We start from the raw sequence: 17,525 nt of genomic DNA on the forward strand, positions 1-17,525 counted from the left end.
ATATGTGGCTATATAAACTTAAATTCATCAGATAAATTTAACTAAAAATGTGGCTGCCTGGTGGCATTAGCCACATTTCAAGTGCTCAATTCAAGTGGCACTAGCCACCTGGACTGGTGGCCACTGTGTTGGGCAGTGCAGGTACAGCACAGGTCTCTCACAGCAGAAGGCTCCACTGACCAGTGCAGGTTTGGAAGGTTGGGCTGAACCACACCCCACACATCATATTCACTCTGTGATCTGGGGGCATCTTTAAATTTTGCTATCAAATTATTATTATTGTATTAACTTGATTTTACTTTGCTAATCCATTGCTTATAAATTCCTAGTGTTAGAGTAGGTAGCTAGGCAGACATGAGCAGGGCAGGAGAGGGCCCCCCTCCCCCAGGAATGTCAGGTGACCATTAAGTAATGGTCAGGCAATTGTTAAGCTGTCTCTCTAAAATAACTGGTTGCAGCCAGAGCCAGAGAAAGAGTCTCCCAATAGATAGAAAACATCTGAAGCTGGTAATCAGCAGCTTCCTGACAAGATCTCAGGAGTTGGGCGAGTGGGCTCAAGCACGCACACTAAGAGGCAAAATGGCAGTTTAACCGGTATGTGACCTTCCTCTAGAAACGACTGATAAGGGAAAAACACCTCAAATGAGCATGCATACACCTCCAGTAAACAGTCTGAGCATGCAGCTCCTCCCAAATGCTGGCAAGCCACCATGCCTGCGGACAGCCTGCTCCAAGGGAAGAGTCGGGGGAGAAGAAACATAAACCCTGGAACCATGCCAATGTATAAAACCTCAAGTCAAGGGCCGGACGGGGCACTTGGATCTCTCAGGTCACCTGCTTGGCTCTCTTCCAAGTATACTTTACTTCCATTTGTTCCTGCTCTAAAACTTTTTAATAAACCTTCACTCCTGCTCTAAAACTTGCCTCAGTCTCTCCCTCTGCCTTAAACCTACTTCTGCCCCTCGGCCAAATTCTTTCCTCCAAGGAGGCAAGACTTGAGTTGCTGCAGACCCATATGGATTTGCTGCTGCTAACATACTTTGGTGCCACATGACTCAGACACATTCCCTAGTGATAAGACACTCCTACAACTCACCTTCTTCCGCTGGAGGTAGTCAACCCCTGTACGCGGTTTCCTTCTCCTGCTCTCCTGCTTATAGAACAATTGTTCCTCCAGAACAATTCCTCTCAGCCATAGTGGCTCTGCTCCCACCAGATGATCTCTCAGCTCATCCTGGTGGCTTGCAGGGGTACAGGTCTGCCGGCTATGTTGCCCAGGCTGGCCTCAAACTCCTGGCTTCAATGATCCTCTCATCTTAGCCTCTTGAGTACTGGGACTATAAGTGCCCACTGCCACGCCTGGCTGGTTAGGCTACTTTTCTGTGGATCACAGCCCATCATCCACCAATGCCTTGCCAACAACTGTAAATGTCTCATCCCTGAATCCTGGAACTGATAACAGCTCTGCCAGGTCTTCAGGTAAGGAGAGCAGGCCAACAGTCTGACTTCCAAGATAAATCTGCAGCAGGTATGTCGGCCACTTCCTTTTTACTCTTCCCTCAATTTTATTTAGAAAATGTTTAGGTATTTCTGGGGAAATCTAAGACATATATGATTGGGTTCCCACCCTTAGGAAGTTCAAAGTTTTGTTTCAAATAAAAGTAATGCCCTTAAAACAATTAACACTACAAATTGGCAGATAGTAAAAGGCATTTTGTAAAGTGATTAAAATAAAATTTTAGCCCCAAACCTGCAAGTGGCTCAGCCCCTCAAATTTAGGTGAAAGTCTTTTGTACTATAGAGAAGTTTCTATTAAAGAATGGCCACGATAAACAAGCCATGCTTTCTCAAATACACATATCCCCATATTGACATGTACACACAGTCATGGAGGGCCCCAGGTGCTGGCTTGTTTTTCCCCATGGAGTAGAAAGGCTTGCTGAGAAAAGCATGGCCAAGGGTGCTTGACAAGGCTCAGGCCATTCTAACACTGCCCTATGGACCTGTATTGAATGGCATGGTTGGTTGTCCCTGGGTAAAACTCAGCTCTCAAAGCTTACAGATTCCTAAATGTCAGGCAGGGTTACATTAAATTGCCACCCTGCCTTGAAAGGTCTCTTTCAGGAAGACAGGTGCATATTTGGCTCAGTCTGTTCCTTTATTCATTTGTCCACCATTCCCTACATCCATCTGTCCATCGGTATGTAGTCTATGCGGCCTCATGGTTCATGCCCATAAGGAACACCTCACTCATTTGTACCAGTTTGGTAGAAAGGACAGTCTGAACGAATTCATTCAAAAAAGGCCTGCAAACCTACTAGAGGTCTTCAGATCTTTTATCAGGGCCCCCTGGCACAGCTCCATACTCAGAGCAGGGCAGGAAGCACTGGCTTTGCAGCCTGACAGTCCTGGGTGACTGCCGGGGATGTGTGTTCTTGGGCAAGTGGGCTAATCTCTCTAATCTTCTGTTTGCCTATCTGTACGTGACTAGGATTAGATGGCTGTACATAGAAGCATCCAGCATAGGGCCAGGCTTGCAGTAGAACTGAGTGTTAGTCTCTGGATCCTGAGGCTGCTCCCGGTCCCTGCTCCCAATGCTTGACATTTGCCCTTAGGAAGAGCCACATGAGAAGGTTTGCCTAGCAGGTGGGAGAGAGCAACAGCATTGGAGAGAAGCAGCCTGAATGGGAGTGCAGAGCCAGAGAAGGGAGGCCAGGCACCTCCACAAGAAGGCAGCTGCTTCTGGGAAAGCAGACATCGAGTCCATGCCTCTCCCTAGTACCCTCTCCACTACAAGGCACTGGGGCATGTGACCCAGGCTGACATGCCTCCAATTCCTGCCTTCCAGCGTTATTTCCCAGAAGGGTCAGTAATGTTAGATCATGGAGACTGACAACTAGAACTGTACTGAGATCAAAGTAGTCAACATCTGGGGAATTCCAGGAGTACAGAGGGCAGCCCAAGGAAACCAGATGATTCCAGCCAGCCTAGGCAGGGTGGGTGGGCACTGCCTGCTGAGTGCCTGAGTGGTGTGGGCTTAGGAGGTGGGGCTGCACCAGGCCCTCTGGCAGACCCATCATCATGCTGTTGATTGGTCTGGTAATGACAGAGACCTGAGTGTGTATCTTCGATTTTCCAGTTTCTAGCTGTGTACACCAGGGCTTGTTATTTTGGCTATGGTCCTCAGTGTTCTCATCTATAAAGGGAGGATAATATCCACTGCAGGGCTGCTATGGGGCTTAACAGCTATCACATATGCTGGAGCTGCATACGCACGCAGAACCCAGCCCATACCATGGACTCAGCATTGGCCCAGACCCTAACTGTTCCAAAAAGATGTCTGACTAGTGAATTAAGTAATTTTAAGGTACAAATGCCACCATCTTCGGTGGATGGCCAGAGCCAAACCTCCTTATTGTTCCCCTTTAGTTTACGAATAAAGCCCGTCAGGCCCTGACAGAAGAATCAGCCCCAAAGCAGAATGAAGGGAGTGTGGGGTATCAGTCACCCATCCATCTCTGACCCACACGTTACACAGGGGCGGGTTGGTCATATGGATTCTGATCTGAAGGACGGGAGTAGGGGGTGGGTCTCTTATAGTAACCAGCTGAGGGCTCTTAAAAAATGTTCAGCGGAAACATGAACCACATCACAGAAGTAGAGGCAGACCTTGCTTCATGAGCAAGCTCATCTCTGGAACAAACTGGCAAAGCATCTCTGCTGGTGAGTCATTTGTCTTACTCTTTATATTGAAAAGAAGACAGGGAGGACTAACCCCAGGTATTGTTGGTATTCTCAGATTCCTGTCTGTAGTAGGGTACAGTGCAAAATGCCAGGCTATGGAGCTCAGCTGCTCTTCGTTCAAATTCCATCACTGCCATTTGCTGCTGTGTGGGTTAAACTGGAGAAACATGAAAACTACTGAACATGTTTCCTGGCACACAGTTAGTGCTTGTAGGCTGATGGTACTGCTAGTAATGGCATAGTCAGACCCACCCAGGGAGATAAGGAGAATCTAGTTATTGTCTATATTTGCTCAATGAATAATCTCTGTTTTCATTTCTTTTGCATAAGACAGGCTGTTTTATCAGATTATCATTTATGTTCTTTTTTCAATATAAATCAATATACTACTGTAGAAACTTTGAAAACTATTTTAAAAAAAGGAAGAAATAAGTCACCCATAATTCCACCAGCTGGAGGCCAACTGTTAATAAAATGTGATCATTTTTTCCAGGTTTCTAAAAGTACGGTCAGTCAAAATCACATAGTTTATCATGAACTCTTAAGTGAGGGCCCACAGAATACATGGCAGAAGGATTCAAGGGGTTCATGGACTCCCAGAATTGTAGGGGTGTTTGTTTGTGTGTGTGTGTGTGTGTGTGTGTGTGTGTGTGTGTATATACATTATTTCTGAGAAAAGGTCTGCAGTTTTTAGGAGATTCTCGAAGGAGTTTATGGTCAAAAAAGGTTAAGAATCACAATTTTATATCCTTTTGACATCTATTTGTTGTAATAGTAATAGCTAATACTTATTTTGCATATTTACTTTGTGTTTACACTGTTCTTAGCAATTTAACTGTATTGCATTTTCCAAAATCAGTAAAAATACTTCCTAAACATTTAAGTATATTCTATTTTATGTATGAATTGTAATTTGCTTCATCATTATCAGACTTTTACACTACTTCCAAAGTTGTAGATTTTTTTTTAATTTTCAGAAAACAAAATAGGATTTTAATTATAGAGGATAAAGAAATGAATGTTTTTAGTTCGCCTAGAAGGGAAAGTAATTTTTCATACTCTATTTGCACAGCACTGTCCAGGCCCAATCTGTTTACCAATTATTATACATCAAAGTTTACCAATTATTACACATGAATTTGCACAGGTCCTTTGAGGAAATGTGTAATGGCAGCATAAGGGACCAGCAAAAGCTGGAACAGGAAGATACCGAAAAAAGGCAAGAGCGAGTCAAGCAATAATGGGGAGCTGAACATTATTCTTAAGAGCAAAGCCACCTGTTTCATATTTTAAATGATGAAAAAATATGTTTTTGCCCATGTGAATCAATAACACATACACATCATCTGACCTACTTAATACAGTGCCCCAGAGAGCTTGTGGGGGGCAGGATGTCTACTGGCTGACCTATCACCCTTAGAGATCTAACAATTGTGACGTAAGGGCAAGGATTTTTATTGAGCAGTCTTAGCCCAAAGGCAGCATCCTTCCTTGCTAGAGAGAAAGGGCACTTTGGTCCCTGGAAAGACAGAGGCAAGCAGCAGCATTGGAGACACTGCTCCCAGTCAGGACTCAAAGTCAGGGACAGAAGTGTTTCTGAGTGGATTAGGAAAGGTAACCTCATCGTTTATATGCACTTGTCTGGTCAGGCAATATTTTGACTTTGCTGGCAGAGATTCTGTCCAAACACCTGCTCTTCTTCATACATCTTCTAGAGGTGCTGGCCAGACATGGCTCCAGGTCACTGGAAATGAGCTGCTGCATGTTGAGTATCTGCAGTCCAGTAGCAAGGGCAGACTTGGCACTCATGGGCTGATGTTGCCGCAGCTGCCCCTGCTCCCACACCACAGGTTACATGATCCCTTGTCCTGTCCATGGTCTTTGCCAGGGTCACAGGGCAGAGGGAAGGGTCAGAGAGAAGTGACATCTGGAAGGGCTGGTGCCCTGGGTAAGAAAGGTTGCCCATCTGGCATCCCATTTCAATTGGGTTTTCTGCTTGTTAAATGAGGCCCCTAAGTCCTAACCTGCCAATCACAGGAGCTAAGGCAAGGTTCCGCTTTGGGGAAATCTACCTTTTAAGAGACTTCTTGCTCAGAAGTCTTCAGGAAATGAGGCTCTGATGGTAGAATGCCATAAACTGTGTTAAATGATGAAGGGGAAAGTTTAGTTGGGAAGTGAGGAGAACCACCCAATGCTTTAACCATGAAGCCAGCTCAGCCAAAGTGCTGGGCAGTCGTGGGCTTTTCTATGCTTTGTTTCCCCATTAGTAGCCTTTGAAAATCTATGCAATTGAGGGGAAGTAAAGGCAGGAAGGACTACCTACCCAGGCAGAGCAGTCTTGCCATCCCCAAACACCTGTGGTCTCCAGGAGTCTCCTTGATAGGAGAGCCCCCTGGTAGGGGCACTTGCTTTAGCTTTCACAATTTATTAGGAAATGGGGCTCAGGATGGGTGGGCAACTGTGGTGAGGCGGGGGGAGATGAAAACAGGCATGTCCCATTGATGAGCTCATATTATCAGTGGGCTCAACCATCCATCATCAGTGTTGCTCTTCCAAACAGCACTGTGCCCACCTGGCAACAAAGCGACTTTTGCTTTCAAAATAATTGAGCACAGGATTTTATGGAATGTGCTTAGGGGTCAGTTATGAGTTGTCTCCCAGATGGGTGAGATCCTGAGAATTTTCAGGCTAATGGAGAGTCCTCATCCTGTCTGAGCAATTTCCCCTCAGAATTGGTTATCTTCAATATACTGGACTGTGCTGTTTCTACACATCCCAGTGGGTGGGTTTGGAAGATGATTATTTGCCCCCTAAATGTGGTCAATGGGACAGCAGGAAGACAAAGAATGCCATCCTCAGCCCCAAATATAATTCCTGGGTTCTGACTCACAGGTGTTCATCAGAACAGACACCATGGCAGAGCATGATTACCATGAAGACTATGGGTTCAACAGTTTCAATGACAGCAGCCAGGAGGAGCATCAAGACTTCCTGCAGTTCAGCAAGGTCTTTCTGCCCTGCATGTACCTGGTGGTGTTTGTCTGTGGTCTGGTGGGGAACTCTCTGGTGCTGGTCATATCCATCTTCTACCATAAGTTGCAGAGCCTGACGGATGTGTTCCTGGTGAACCTACCCCTGGCTGACCTGGTGTTTGTCTGCACTCTGCCCTTCTGGGCCTATGCAGGCATCCATGAATGGGTGTTTGGCCAGGTCATGTGCAAGAGCCTACTGGGCATCTACACTATTAACTTCTACACGTCCATGCTCATCCTCACCTGCATCACTGTGGATCGTTTCATTGTAGTGGTTAAGGCCACCAAGGCCTACAACCAGCAAGCCAAGAGGATGACCTGGGGCAAGGTCACCAGCTTGCTCATCTGGGTGATATCCCTGCTGGTTTCCTTGCCCCAAATTATCTATGGCAATGTCTTTAATCTCGACAAGCTCATATGTGGTTACCATGACGAGGCAATTTCCACTGTGGTTCTTGCCACCCAGATGACACTGGGGTTCTTCTTGCCACTGCTCACCATGATTGTCTGCTATTCAGTCATAATCAAAACACTGCTTCATGCTGGAGGCTTCCAGAAGCACAGATCTCTAAAGATCATCTTCCTGGTGATGGCTGTGTTCCTGCTGACCCAGATGCCCTTCAACCTCATGAAGCTCATCCGCAGCACACACTGGGAATACTATGCCATGACCAGCTTTCACTACACCATCATGGTGACAGAGGCCATCGCATACCTGAGGGCCTGCCTTAACCCTGTGCTCTATGCCTTTGTCAGCCTGAAGTTTCGAAAGAACTTCTGGAAACTTGTGAAGGACATTGGTTGCCTCCCTTACCTTGGGGTCTCACATCAATGGAAATCTTCTGAGGACAATTCCAAGACTTTTTCTGCCTCCCACAATGTGGAGGCCACCAGCATGTTCCAGTTATAGGCCTTGCCAGGGTTTCGAGAAGCTGCTCTGGAATTTGCAAGGCATGGCTGTGCCCTCTTGATGTGGTGAGGCAGGCTTTGTTTATAGCTTGCGCATTCTCATGGAGAAGTTATCAGACACTCTGGCTGGTTTGGAATGCTTCTTCTCAGGCATGAACATGTACTGTTCTCTTCTTGAACACTCATGCTGAAAGCCCAAGTAGGGAGTCTAAAATTTTTAAGGACTTTCCTTCCTCCATCTCCAAGAATGCTGAAACCAAGGGGGATGACATGTGACTCCTATGATCTCAGGTTCTCCTTGATTGGGACTGGGGCTGAAGGTTGAAGAAGTGAGCACGGCCAACAAAGCTGTTGATGGTAGGTGGCACACTGGGTGCCCAAGCTCAGAAGGCTCTTCTGACTACTGGGCAAAGAGTGTAGATCACAGCAGCAGTGAAAACAAGTGCTGGCACCACCAGGCACCTCACAGAAATGAGATCAGGCTCTGCCTCACCTTGGGGCTTGACTTTTGTATAGGTAGATGTTCAGATTGCTTTGATTAATCCAGAATAACTAGCACCAGGGACTATGAATGGGCAAAACTGAATTATAAGAGGCTGATAATTCCAGTGGTCCATGGAATGCTTGAAAAATGTGCAAAACAGCGTTTAAGACTGTAATGAATCTAAGCAGCATTTCTGAAGTGGACTCTTTGGTGGCTTTGCATTTTAAAAATGAAATTTTCCAATGTCTGCCACACAAACGTATGTAAATGTATATACCCACACACATATACACATATGTCATATATTACTAGCATATGAGTTTCATAGCTAAGAAATAAAACTTTTAAAGTCTCCAAACTACTTTTACACTTCGGCACATTCTATTTTAATGTGGTATGCCTGGAATATACAAAAAAGTTACTTTTGGGCTCAGAGCCTGGGAAATAAGTCGTAAACTTTCATGGCAGTGCTCTATCACGGAAATGGAATACACCAGTGATAATGACCCTGCTCTTTCACTGTGGTTTCTAACCTCCTGTCCAAAGTGTGGGGCACATTTGTTTAACTTCCAGAATGTGGTCACAGGATGAGGCATAGTTTTAAATGTCAGATTTTATGCATGTTTATTAAATCCTGGCAGTCTGTTCAATAGGCTTAAAGATGTTTTTTGGGCTTATGTATCCCAAAATCACTCACCAAAATACAGAGAACCAACTGACAACAGCTAAGTAGAATGCACAGAGAAGTAGGCCAGAACTGACTTAACAGTGTGGTTTTGGGGCTGAATAGACGAGAGTTGAATCCCTGCCACTCACCAGTTTGTAAGACCTTGGGCGAATCTCTTAGCCTCTGAGCACCTGTTTCCTTTCTTTTTGGTGAAACATGGATCATAACAGCACCACCTCTATGGGTTGGTGTGAATACCTGAGACACTGCATGTAAAACACTTGGCACAGTTTGCATTTGGGGAGAAAAGGTCCAAAAAATAGCAGTAGTTATTATTTCTTACAAGAACTGGTGACACAAAATGGAAGCCCTCCATGTCAGCTCAGTGGGTTAGCGAGGCGAGGGAGGGTTTATATCGTGCCTTCCAGGTGTGTGGCATACCATGTGCACCTGGTGCAGCTGAGCACAGGCTGGGCCTTTCAGAGCCCACATGATCCTACCTACTGTTTCATAAACATGCCTAAATGCATCTACAAGCAGAGTTTTACTGTACTCAGGCCACATAGACCTCCGAGTGCTTCCTCCAACTACAAAATCTGCCCTTTTAGGGTGACAAGGCTGACATTTATCTTTTAAGTGGCTTTCAAAGAGAGTTTCTGTCATTCCCCCTTTGTGCATTCATGTTAACCTGGAACACTTCTGACAGAGGGGCCACCAGTCCCTGGTATCCCTGACAGTGTCCCGGCCCAAGGGACAGAGGCAGAAGTAGAGTCAGGAGACAGGGCCCTGCAGCATTTCCACGAGTCCCCATGGAGAGATGCAGAAAGGTGTGATGAGAATGTAGGCTCTGGGCTCACTCTGACAGTGTTCAGTGACAGCTCCACCACCATGTACCCCTGTGCAGGGGATGCAGTACCCCTGACCCAAGCCCTGGTTCATCACCTACACCACTGGGTCATGAAGGCCCTCCCTCCTGGGGTGCTCATGAGCACGGCCAGCACACTGCAAGCACCATGCTTGGGCCTGCCTGGCCACAGCAACAGAAAAGCAGCGCTGGGACCATGGGGCTTTCCCTGACCAGGTGCCCGCTCCCTCCCAGGGTCCTTGCACTGGCCTTTTGTAGCTTAGGAAAGCCCTGCCTGCCTGGCCCCAGGAACAGCACAGCAGCAAAATCTTTCTTTGCCTTCCCTGCCTCCTCAGCCACTAATTGATCCTATGCGTCTGGGCCCTTACCTGCCACTCTTTGGAGTAGATGTCAGTTTTCCAACCCCTTCCCTTGGATAGGGGAATAAACGCGGGCACAGCACATGCAGATTACAAAGGGCCTTCACGTCTTGATCTCACTCCATCCACATCACAGCCCAGGAAGCAGAAGATGCTGTTGGTACAGGCTCCATTCCACAGAGGAGACTGAGGTCATGTGTGGGGCAGAGCCAGTTCCCAATCTCAGCCCACCCTTCTCCCTTCCATTTGGCTCTCCCTTCTGCTCGTCCACACCAGCACATGGCATCAGAGGCCTTGGGGGAGGGGATGAGGCTGGGTGTGGGCTCTGCTTGAGTCCATACTGCCTTGGTGTGGCCTCAGGGTTGGAGGGTAAAGGATGTGCTCTTTCCCTACCAAGTTCCCAACACCTGGGGGTGGCTGCAGTACTTATGGGCTCCAATCCCTTCAGAGATATGGCAGAGGCCACTAATGGCCACATCATCTGAGATGTGGGGAACACAAGATGACACTGACTCTAGGGGCTACCTGGGTGCTAGGGGCCCAGGTGTCCTCCGTAGGTGTTCTGGACTGAGGAGATGGTGCCATAGAAGGGAAAAGCCTGGAGCTACCCCTACTGGAGGGGTGGAGGCAAAGCGAAGAGGATGGGGCCCAGAAGTGGTCAGGGCAGTCACTCTGGCCTCCTCCTCCAAGGGGCTCTCAAAGCAGCACCCCCTTCCAGCTGCCTAGTCCTTGTTGGTCCCTGGTAACTAATGCCATTTTGTAGAAGGCCTGGCACTATCATCCCCATTTTCAGATAAGAAAACTAGTTCAGAGAGATTAATGCCTGCCAAAGCTCACACAACAGAGCTAGGACTACAATCTCAGTAAACAGCCTTTCTTTGCCCAGAAATGTTGGCTCCAAGAAGGTTTCCTGCCACTGACAAGCCACAGGGTACCTGTCACCTCTGTATTCAGCTGAAGGCAGAGATCTTGGGTCAACCCACGCGCAAGGTGGCTTTGTAACCTTAACCATTCACCATATCCTGTTCTCATTTTGTTTCTGAGATACCAAGCATCAAATCTCCTGGTGGGTGACAAATCTACCACAGCTCCCCTAAACACTCTGACCATGAAGCACCAGTTCTGAAGTAATTACTGGTAAAGATGCTCTGAGGGTTCAGGGAATGTTTCTGTGGGAGAGTTTAAGCTCACTTAGGGTCATCTGGGTATCTGAAGGATCTTCTTTGCAGGAGACGACTGGGTTGCGCAGTGCAAGGTACTGAGGTGGTAGCAGTAGCACACACAGCTCAGCCCCTGATGACACATCAGGAAAGCAACATAACTCCATGAAAGTCTTCCCAGGCATTAGACACTGGGCTGGGCTCAGTGCTCCACACACACAGTTCTCATGCAATCTTCCTAACACCCCTAGGGGTGAGTGCTGTTCCAGTCTCTTCGGTATAGGGGAGGAAACTGAGTTTGTGGGCTGCACTACCTAGAGCCATGGAGCCTGGAGGTGGCAGACCAGATATGTTTGGTTCTGGAGCTCAAGCTCTTCACCACCATACTGTCTGTTCATCTGGTAGCTAGAGGGGAAGGCCGGGCCTCAAGGAGGCCATGACTGGGTAGAGGCTGAGCAAAGGCTGAGGGAGTCACAGCCCAGTGCCCCTGCCAGCCCTTACTCCACAGGCCTGGTTCACCAGCTGCCAAGAGCTTGATTTCCTTCTCTGCCTCAGTCCGGAGAACAGCTGGACACCTGGTCAGGGTAGATGGTGGAGGGTGGGCCTGAATGACTGAAAAGGTGTGCATGGGTGTGTCTGGAGGGCTATGACGAATACCATCTTTTCTCCAGAAGTCAGGGGCTGTGCTCCTGCTCTGCACCACCATTCTAGGTCTGAGCCACGCACAGGGACCACTAGGAGGTTGCTTAGGGAGTCCCAGCATCAGGCCACATCTCCCTGGCAGGCTGGACTTTGGGACCCCTTCCTGACCCATCTCTGCCAGGAGGAGGGGCAAGGCAAACAACTTCCTTAGCCCCAAAACTGTGTACATGTGCGAAAGAGTGAACATGAAGGCAGGGGAGATGGGCAAAATGCGGACATGGGACGGAGAGAAGAGAGCTGAACTCTTCCAAATGAATCTTAAGCCAGTGGACTGGAGTCTAAAGCCTAGTTCTGGCACCTCCAACAACAGAAGTTATCCAGCCTCCTGAGGCTTCAGCTTCTTTGCCTATAAAATGAGATAATTCCCACTCCCTGATGGGCTGCACAGGGACTAGTGAGGTCATGTGTAAGAGCAGCTGGTGCAAGGGAGGCGCTCAACAGCATCACTTTCAACAACACTACTTCCAAGTGGCCTAATATTCCTCATGAATTTGGACTTAGTGTTTAATCTCTCCCGGATCCCTTCTTATCTTGAATTTGCTTATTTTTTCCCGAAGTTTCTTGCCAGGGATGCTTACACAAATCTAGGGCTCTAGATCTCCCACACTTTCTCAGACTCTCGGTGTTTTTGGTTTAGGTCTTAAAACTTAGGAAGAAAAAGTATGTAGGAAAAAGCTACCAGAAATGCTTGGGTTTATCTCTAGCTAATGCACAAAAAAAGTGTCTGACAATGCAGCCTTTAACTGACTTGGAAGGGTGGGGTGGCTCTTCACCCCAACAGAAGTGCAGGGATTACAGGTTCCTATCAGTTAGTCCCAGATCCGCCTTGGTGGCCGAAGACCAGCACACTGGCAGTTTCCTTTCCCTGGAACAGTTCCTGATTTCCCAAGACCAAACCACACATATTTGTCAGCAGTCAGAATGCCTTCTGTTTTTGTTCCTACTGGGCAGGGGAAGGTGGATAGTCACTTTCTCACTCAGGCTAGAGGAAGCAACAAGACAATTTCAAGCCGGAATGTCCTCCCAGGCCCCCAGGTTTCTGGTCCTGCTCACTTTACCACCTATCATCTACCCACCTGGCTTTCCAGGTGATGGAGGCAGAGTGTGGCTTAGTGCTAGTGGAATGGAACATGCCCCAGGGACCATTGAGCCATGGGGGTTGGGAGAACACTGCAGGCTTACATGGTCAGGGGTTGGAGGGGTGTCCCAGGAAGGAAAGGAAAAGCCTAAAGTCACAGAAGTGACAGTAGTAGACATGATCTTGGGTCTGGTGAGTTTGGTGATCAGGCTGGCTTTATCCATGAAGCTATAACATGATAAGTTCAGTTATTCTCTAGTCAGGGAACAGAGGGTTGTGGAGATACATGTAAGCCCAAAGTCCCTTACAATGGCAGCGTCATGAAGATTAAAGACATGCAGCAGAAATCCTGAATGATCAATCTGACAGATCAGTCCTAGCTCTCCTCTGAATTCTGGGCAGGAAAAGAGGGACAGATCTCAATGTTGAGGCAGGAGCATCATAAAAAATGTCCTTAACCAGAGGGAAAATGGGTCAAGAAACGTCTGGGACCTGGGACCCACACAAATTCTTTCTTGAGGTTCTGAACAGCCAGTGCTTTTTTGTAAACTGCTCTAAAGCCAGACAACAGAGACTGAGAAACATCAAGCAAGGACCTCCTTTTCTTATGGGTCCCATGTCATAAACTCTTGACATTTTAACATGGTGGCACTTTATACAACTCATATTTTTAAAAACTGACCTTGTGAAACTCTCCTTGAAAACCTTGTTGGCAAATAGCTACACTAGAAAAATGAGAAGGCCAAGGGAGAATAAGTACTTAAGGATATCCTTGCCGTGGCTGCTTTGTCCCTCTGAAGCCTGCTCTGCCTGTGTAAGCTATAGCATTCTTGCGGCAGTCAGGAAGGTTCAGTGGATCCAGGTCACTGATTAAAAGCAGCATAAAATACCAGTGCTAGGGCAAAGTGCAGGCTAGGTGAGTGGAAAGTCCCTTGGGTTCCACAGGGTACAGAGTAATAGGCCTGTCCATATTTTTCTTACTGCTAAAACTTTGAGGCTTTGAGTGGGTTTATCTGCAGCTAAAGGAACCTCTGAGAGGGCGCATCTATCAGAGACAATTGCAACTAAATCTGAGCTTCCTTTCTCATGGCATCCTTGCCAAGCCTGATTAGTGTTTCCAAAAGATGAACTAAACTCACCGTGCTGGAGCCTCATGGACAAAGCCAATCCAATCACCAAACTGGAGACCCAAGACAGCCCCTACTCACTGTTGCCTCTATGACTTTGGGCCTTGCCTTCCCTTCCTGGAACACCTTCCTCTGAAGCAAGCTTATCCAACCTGTGGCCCATAGGCCGCATGCAGCCCATGACTTTGAATGCAGCCCAACACAAATTCATAAACTTTCTTGAAACGTTATGACATTTTTTGGGGGGGGTAAGGCGATTTTTTTAAAGCTCATTAGCTATCGTTAGTGTTAGTTTATTTTATGTGTGGCCCAAAACAATTCTTCTTCCAGTGTGGTCCAGGGAAGCCAAAAGACTGGACACCCCTGCTCTGATGCGTTCCCTGACAGTATTAGCCTGCAGTGTTCTCCCAACCCCTATAGTCCAGTGGTCCCTAGGGCATGCTTCATTCCATTAGCACTAAGCCATACTCTGCCTTCATCACTCAGCAAGCCAGGTGGGTAGGTGGTAAGGTGAGTAAGACCAGGAGCACAGGGGCCTGGGAGCAAGGCTTTTAAAGAGCAGCATGTTGCTCTGAGCAACTGCCAAGGGCGGCCCAGCAAGGGTTGCTGTTATAGGCTGAATTGTCTCCCCATGCCCCAATTATTCACATGCTGAAGCCCTAAGCACCAGTACCTCAGACTGTGACTGCATTTGGAGATGAGGCCTGTAGAGGAATGATTAAGTTAAGATGATGCCGTTAGGGTGGGCCCTAATCCAATCGACCAGTGTCTGTAAGAAGAGGAGATTGAGAGACATGGAGACACACCAGCGGCATGCAACAGGGGACAGCCACATGAAGAGGCAGCAAGGGGGCAGATATCTGCAAGCCAAGGAGAAGCATCTTGCAGGAAACCAGCCCTGCCAGCACCTGACCTTGCACTTCCAGCCTCCAGAGCTGTGAGAAGGTAAATTTCTGTTATTTAAGCCACCCGGTCTGCGGTATTTTATATAGCACCCAAGCAAACTAATATAGTCGCTCAAGCCAAGAAAGACAGGCCTTAATAGTGATGCTAAAACCTGGGGCCACTGAAATCTCTCAGGAACTCTCTGCAAGGCTCAACACTGACAACTTCCCGAGTGCCGATGCTCTTCAAGGCCATTGCAAGCACTGTTCCCTTAGGCAAGGACAGTCAATCCTGCTTCCAGTGTCTCACTTTCCTCATCCTTTGATAAGAAAGCACAGGGGCCAGGCCTGTAATGAGCACTCAGGAAATGGGGGTGACCTCTACTCACTGTTCAGCCGCATTTGGGTCAAGAGAATCAGTTTCAGTGGGTGTTTCAGGCAAGGAGGAGCCGGACTCCTGTATCTGGCACAATTCCTCATCTGTGATGATATCAAACACAGCGTCGTCCGGTGGCCTGTAGTCTGTATTTGCTCCTGGGCAGCAGAGGCAGATCAGGAGAGAAGAGACACAACACACTGTTATGCATAGGCTGGGTAAGGGCCCTTGGGAAAGTGAGAGAGTGCAGCTATGCAGAACAAGCTGCTGAGGCACAATTTAAGTGGTCACTCAACTGACAGCTATTCTGTCCAGAGTTGAGAGAAATGGTTGGTTGCTGGAACATTCCAAAAAAGTAGAGGAAGGCTTACAGACGAAATGGAATGTATAACCTAAGAGACTTCTCAAAGTCAGGGGCTTAGAGAGGTTTCAACCTCTTGCATATTCTCTGAGGTCCCTTATTTAGAAAGAAAAATCTTACTAAGAAAGAACCTAATAACAGAAAACACACTTCTATGCCACTAAATCCTTGCTCCATAAGACACAGGCAGTACTTATTCATGTATTTTTGAAAGCAGGAGTCTGTCTGACCTGCATTTTCCCTTAATCCACTGATGCATGGGAAAGAACCTCCCAGTGCTCAAGGGCTTGCAGCAGGCACTGGGTTTCCAACCAGGGGCCTTGTGTCCGACTGTGCAAACCACTTAGTAGGAAGGCCACTGTAGAAATGTTCCTGTACCAGTCATCTGCCCACAAACACTCTCCAGCATATGTCACGGAAAAATGTGAGAGCAGGTTTGAGGCAAAAATGAAAAAAACACTGGGTGCTGTGGCTCATGCCTATAATCCCAGCACTTTGGGAAGCCGGGGTGGGTGGATCACTTGAGGCCAGGAGTTCAGTACCAGCCTGGCCAACTTGATGAAACCCTGTGTCTAATAAAAATATAAAAATTAGCCAGGTGTGGTGGCAGGCACCTGTAATCCCAGCTACTCAGGAAGCTGAGGCACGAGAATCACATGAACCCAGGAGGCAGAGGTTGCAGTGAGCTGAGATCGTACCACTGCACTCCAGCCTGAGAAACAGAGCAAGACTTTGTCTCAAAAATAAATAAATAAATAAATAAATAAATAAATAAATGAGTAGACAGGAAATGTCAAAAATCAAAACAAGTGACCGCAGCACTCTGTGGTCACTAATGAGTCAGGGCAAGCCCATGCAAAGTTCCTGGGGTGTTTAGCAAGAAAAATGGTTCAGGTGAGCTTAAAGTTCCCACCTGGACCTGCCACATGACCACTAAGGCAGGCCCTGCTTTAGAAGTGAAGTTCTTCTTCTTGTTTCAAGTCTGTGTAATAGAGAGCTTGAGGCATAGGCTGAAAAAAGGGGCCAGGGATTGTTTTTTTTTTCCATCAATTCAGCCACACTCCTGAACCTGCCTTGTAAGGCTGGCAGAGGGAAGGGAAAGCAGACAGCAGGGATCTAAAATGATGTCCACTGAGAGAAACCAAAGACTTAAATAAATAGAAAGTTGTATCATGTTCATGGACTGAGTCAATCTTATTAAGATGTCAATTCTCCCCAAACTGAACTAGAGATTCAATGCAATCTCAATTTAAATATCACCAGGATTTTTTGTAGAAATTGACAAACTGATTCTAAAACTTATATAGAAAAACAAAAAACCTAGAATAGCCAATACTTTGATAAAGAACAAAACTGGAGTCACTCTACGTGATGTTAAGATGCTTTATAAAACCATGGTCATCATAACAGTTTGGTATTAGTGAAAGAATAGGCACATAGATAAATGGAATAGAATAAAAGTCCAGATATAAATCCACACATATAAGGTCAATTGCCTACTTTCTCATGGCAGCATAAAAAAAAATAAGGTTGGTTTTTGACAAAGGTGCAAAGAACAGTCTTTCAATCAATGGTGTTGAAATAACTGGACAGCCATACAAAAAGATGAATCTCTATTCATACCTTGCACCATACACAAAGATAACTGAAAATGCATCATAGGCCTAAATGTATAAGCTAAAGTTGTAAAACTTCTAAGAGACAACAGAAGAAGGTCTGTGAGTCCTTGGGCTAAGTAAAGCCAGACATGACAACAAAAAGAAAAACATTTATGCAT

General features: G+C 46.9%; 2 protein-coding genes across 5 annotated transcripts in view; one reads left to right on the top strand and one right to left on the bottom strand.

Annotated features, from left to right (window-relative positions):
• FYCO1 (FYVE and coiled-coil domain autophagy adaptor 1) overlaps positions 1-17,525 on the bottom strand; it is a 77,723-nt gene that overhangs the window by 21,930 nt on the left and 38,268 nt on the right. For all 4 annotated transcript variants that reach the window (XM_003309767.7, XM_016940897.4, XM_009445349.5 and 1 more), the window contains exon 14: positions 15,401-15,545. In XM_003309767.7, the coding sequence (XP_003309815.3) occupies positions 15,401-15,545 (145 nt within the window). The remainder of the gene's footprint in view (positions 1-15,400; positions 15,546-17,525) is intronic.
• Positions 6,658-7,686, top strand: CXCR6 (C-X-C motif chemokine receptor 6). Its single transcript, NM_001009051.1, has one exon. It carries the CDS (start codon positions 6,658-6,660, stop codon positions 7,684-7,686), a length of 1,029 nt encoding a protein of 342 aa, NP_001009051.1.

This window comes from Pan troglodytes, chromosome 2 (assembly GCF_028858775.2).
Source record: "Pan troglodytes isolate AG18354 chromosome 2, NHGRI_mPanTro3-v2.0_pri, whole genome shotgun sequence".
NCBI classification, from domain to species: Eukaryota; Metazoa; Chordata; class Mammalia; order Primates; family Hominidae; genus Pan; species Pan troglodytes.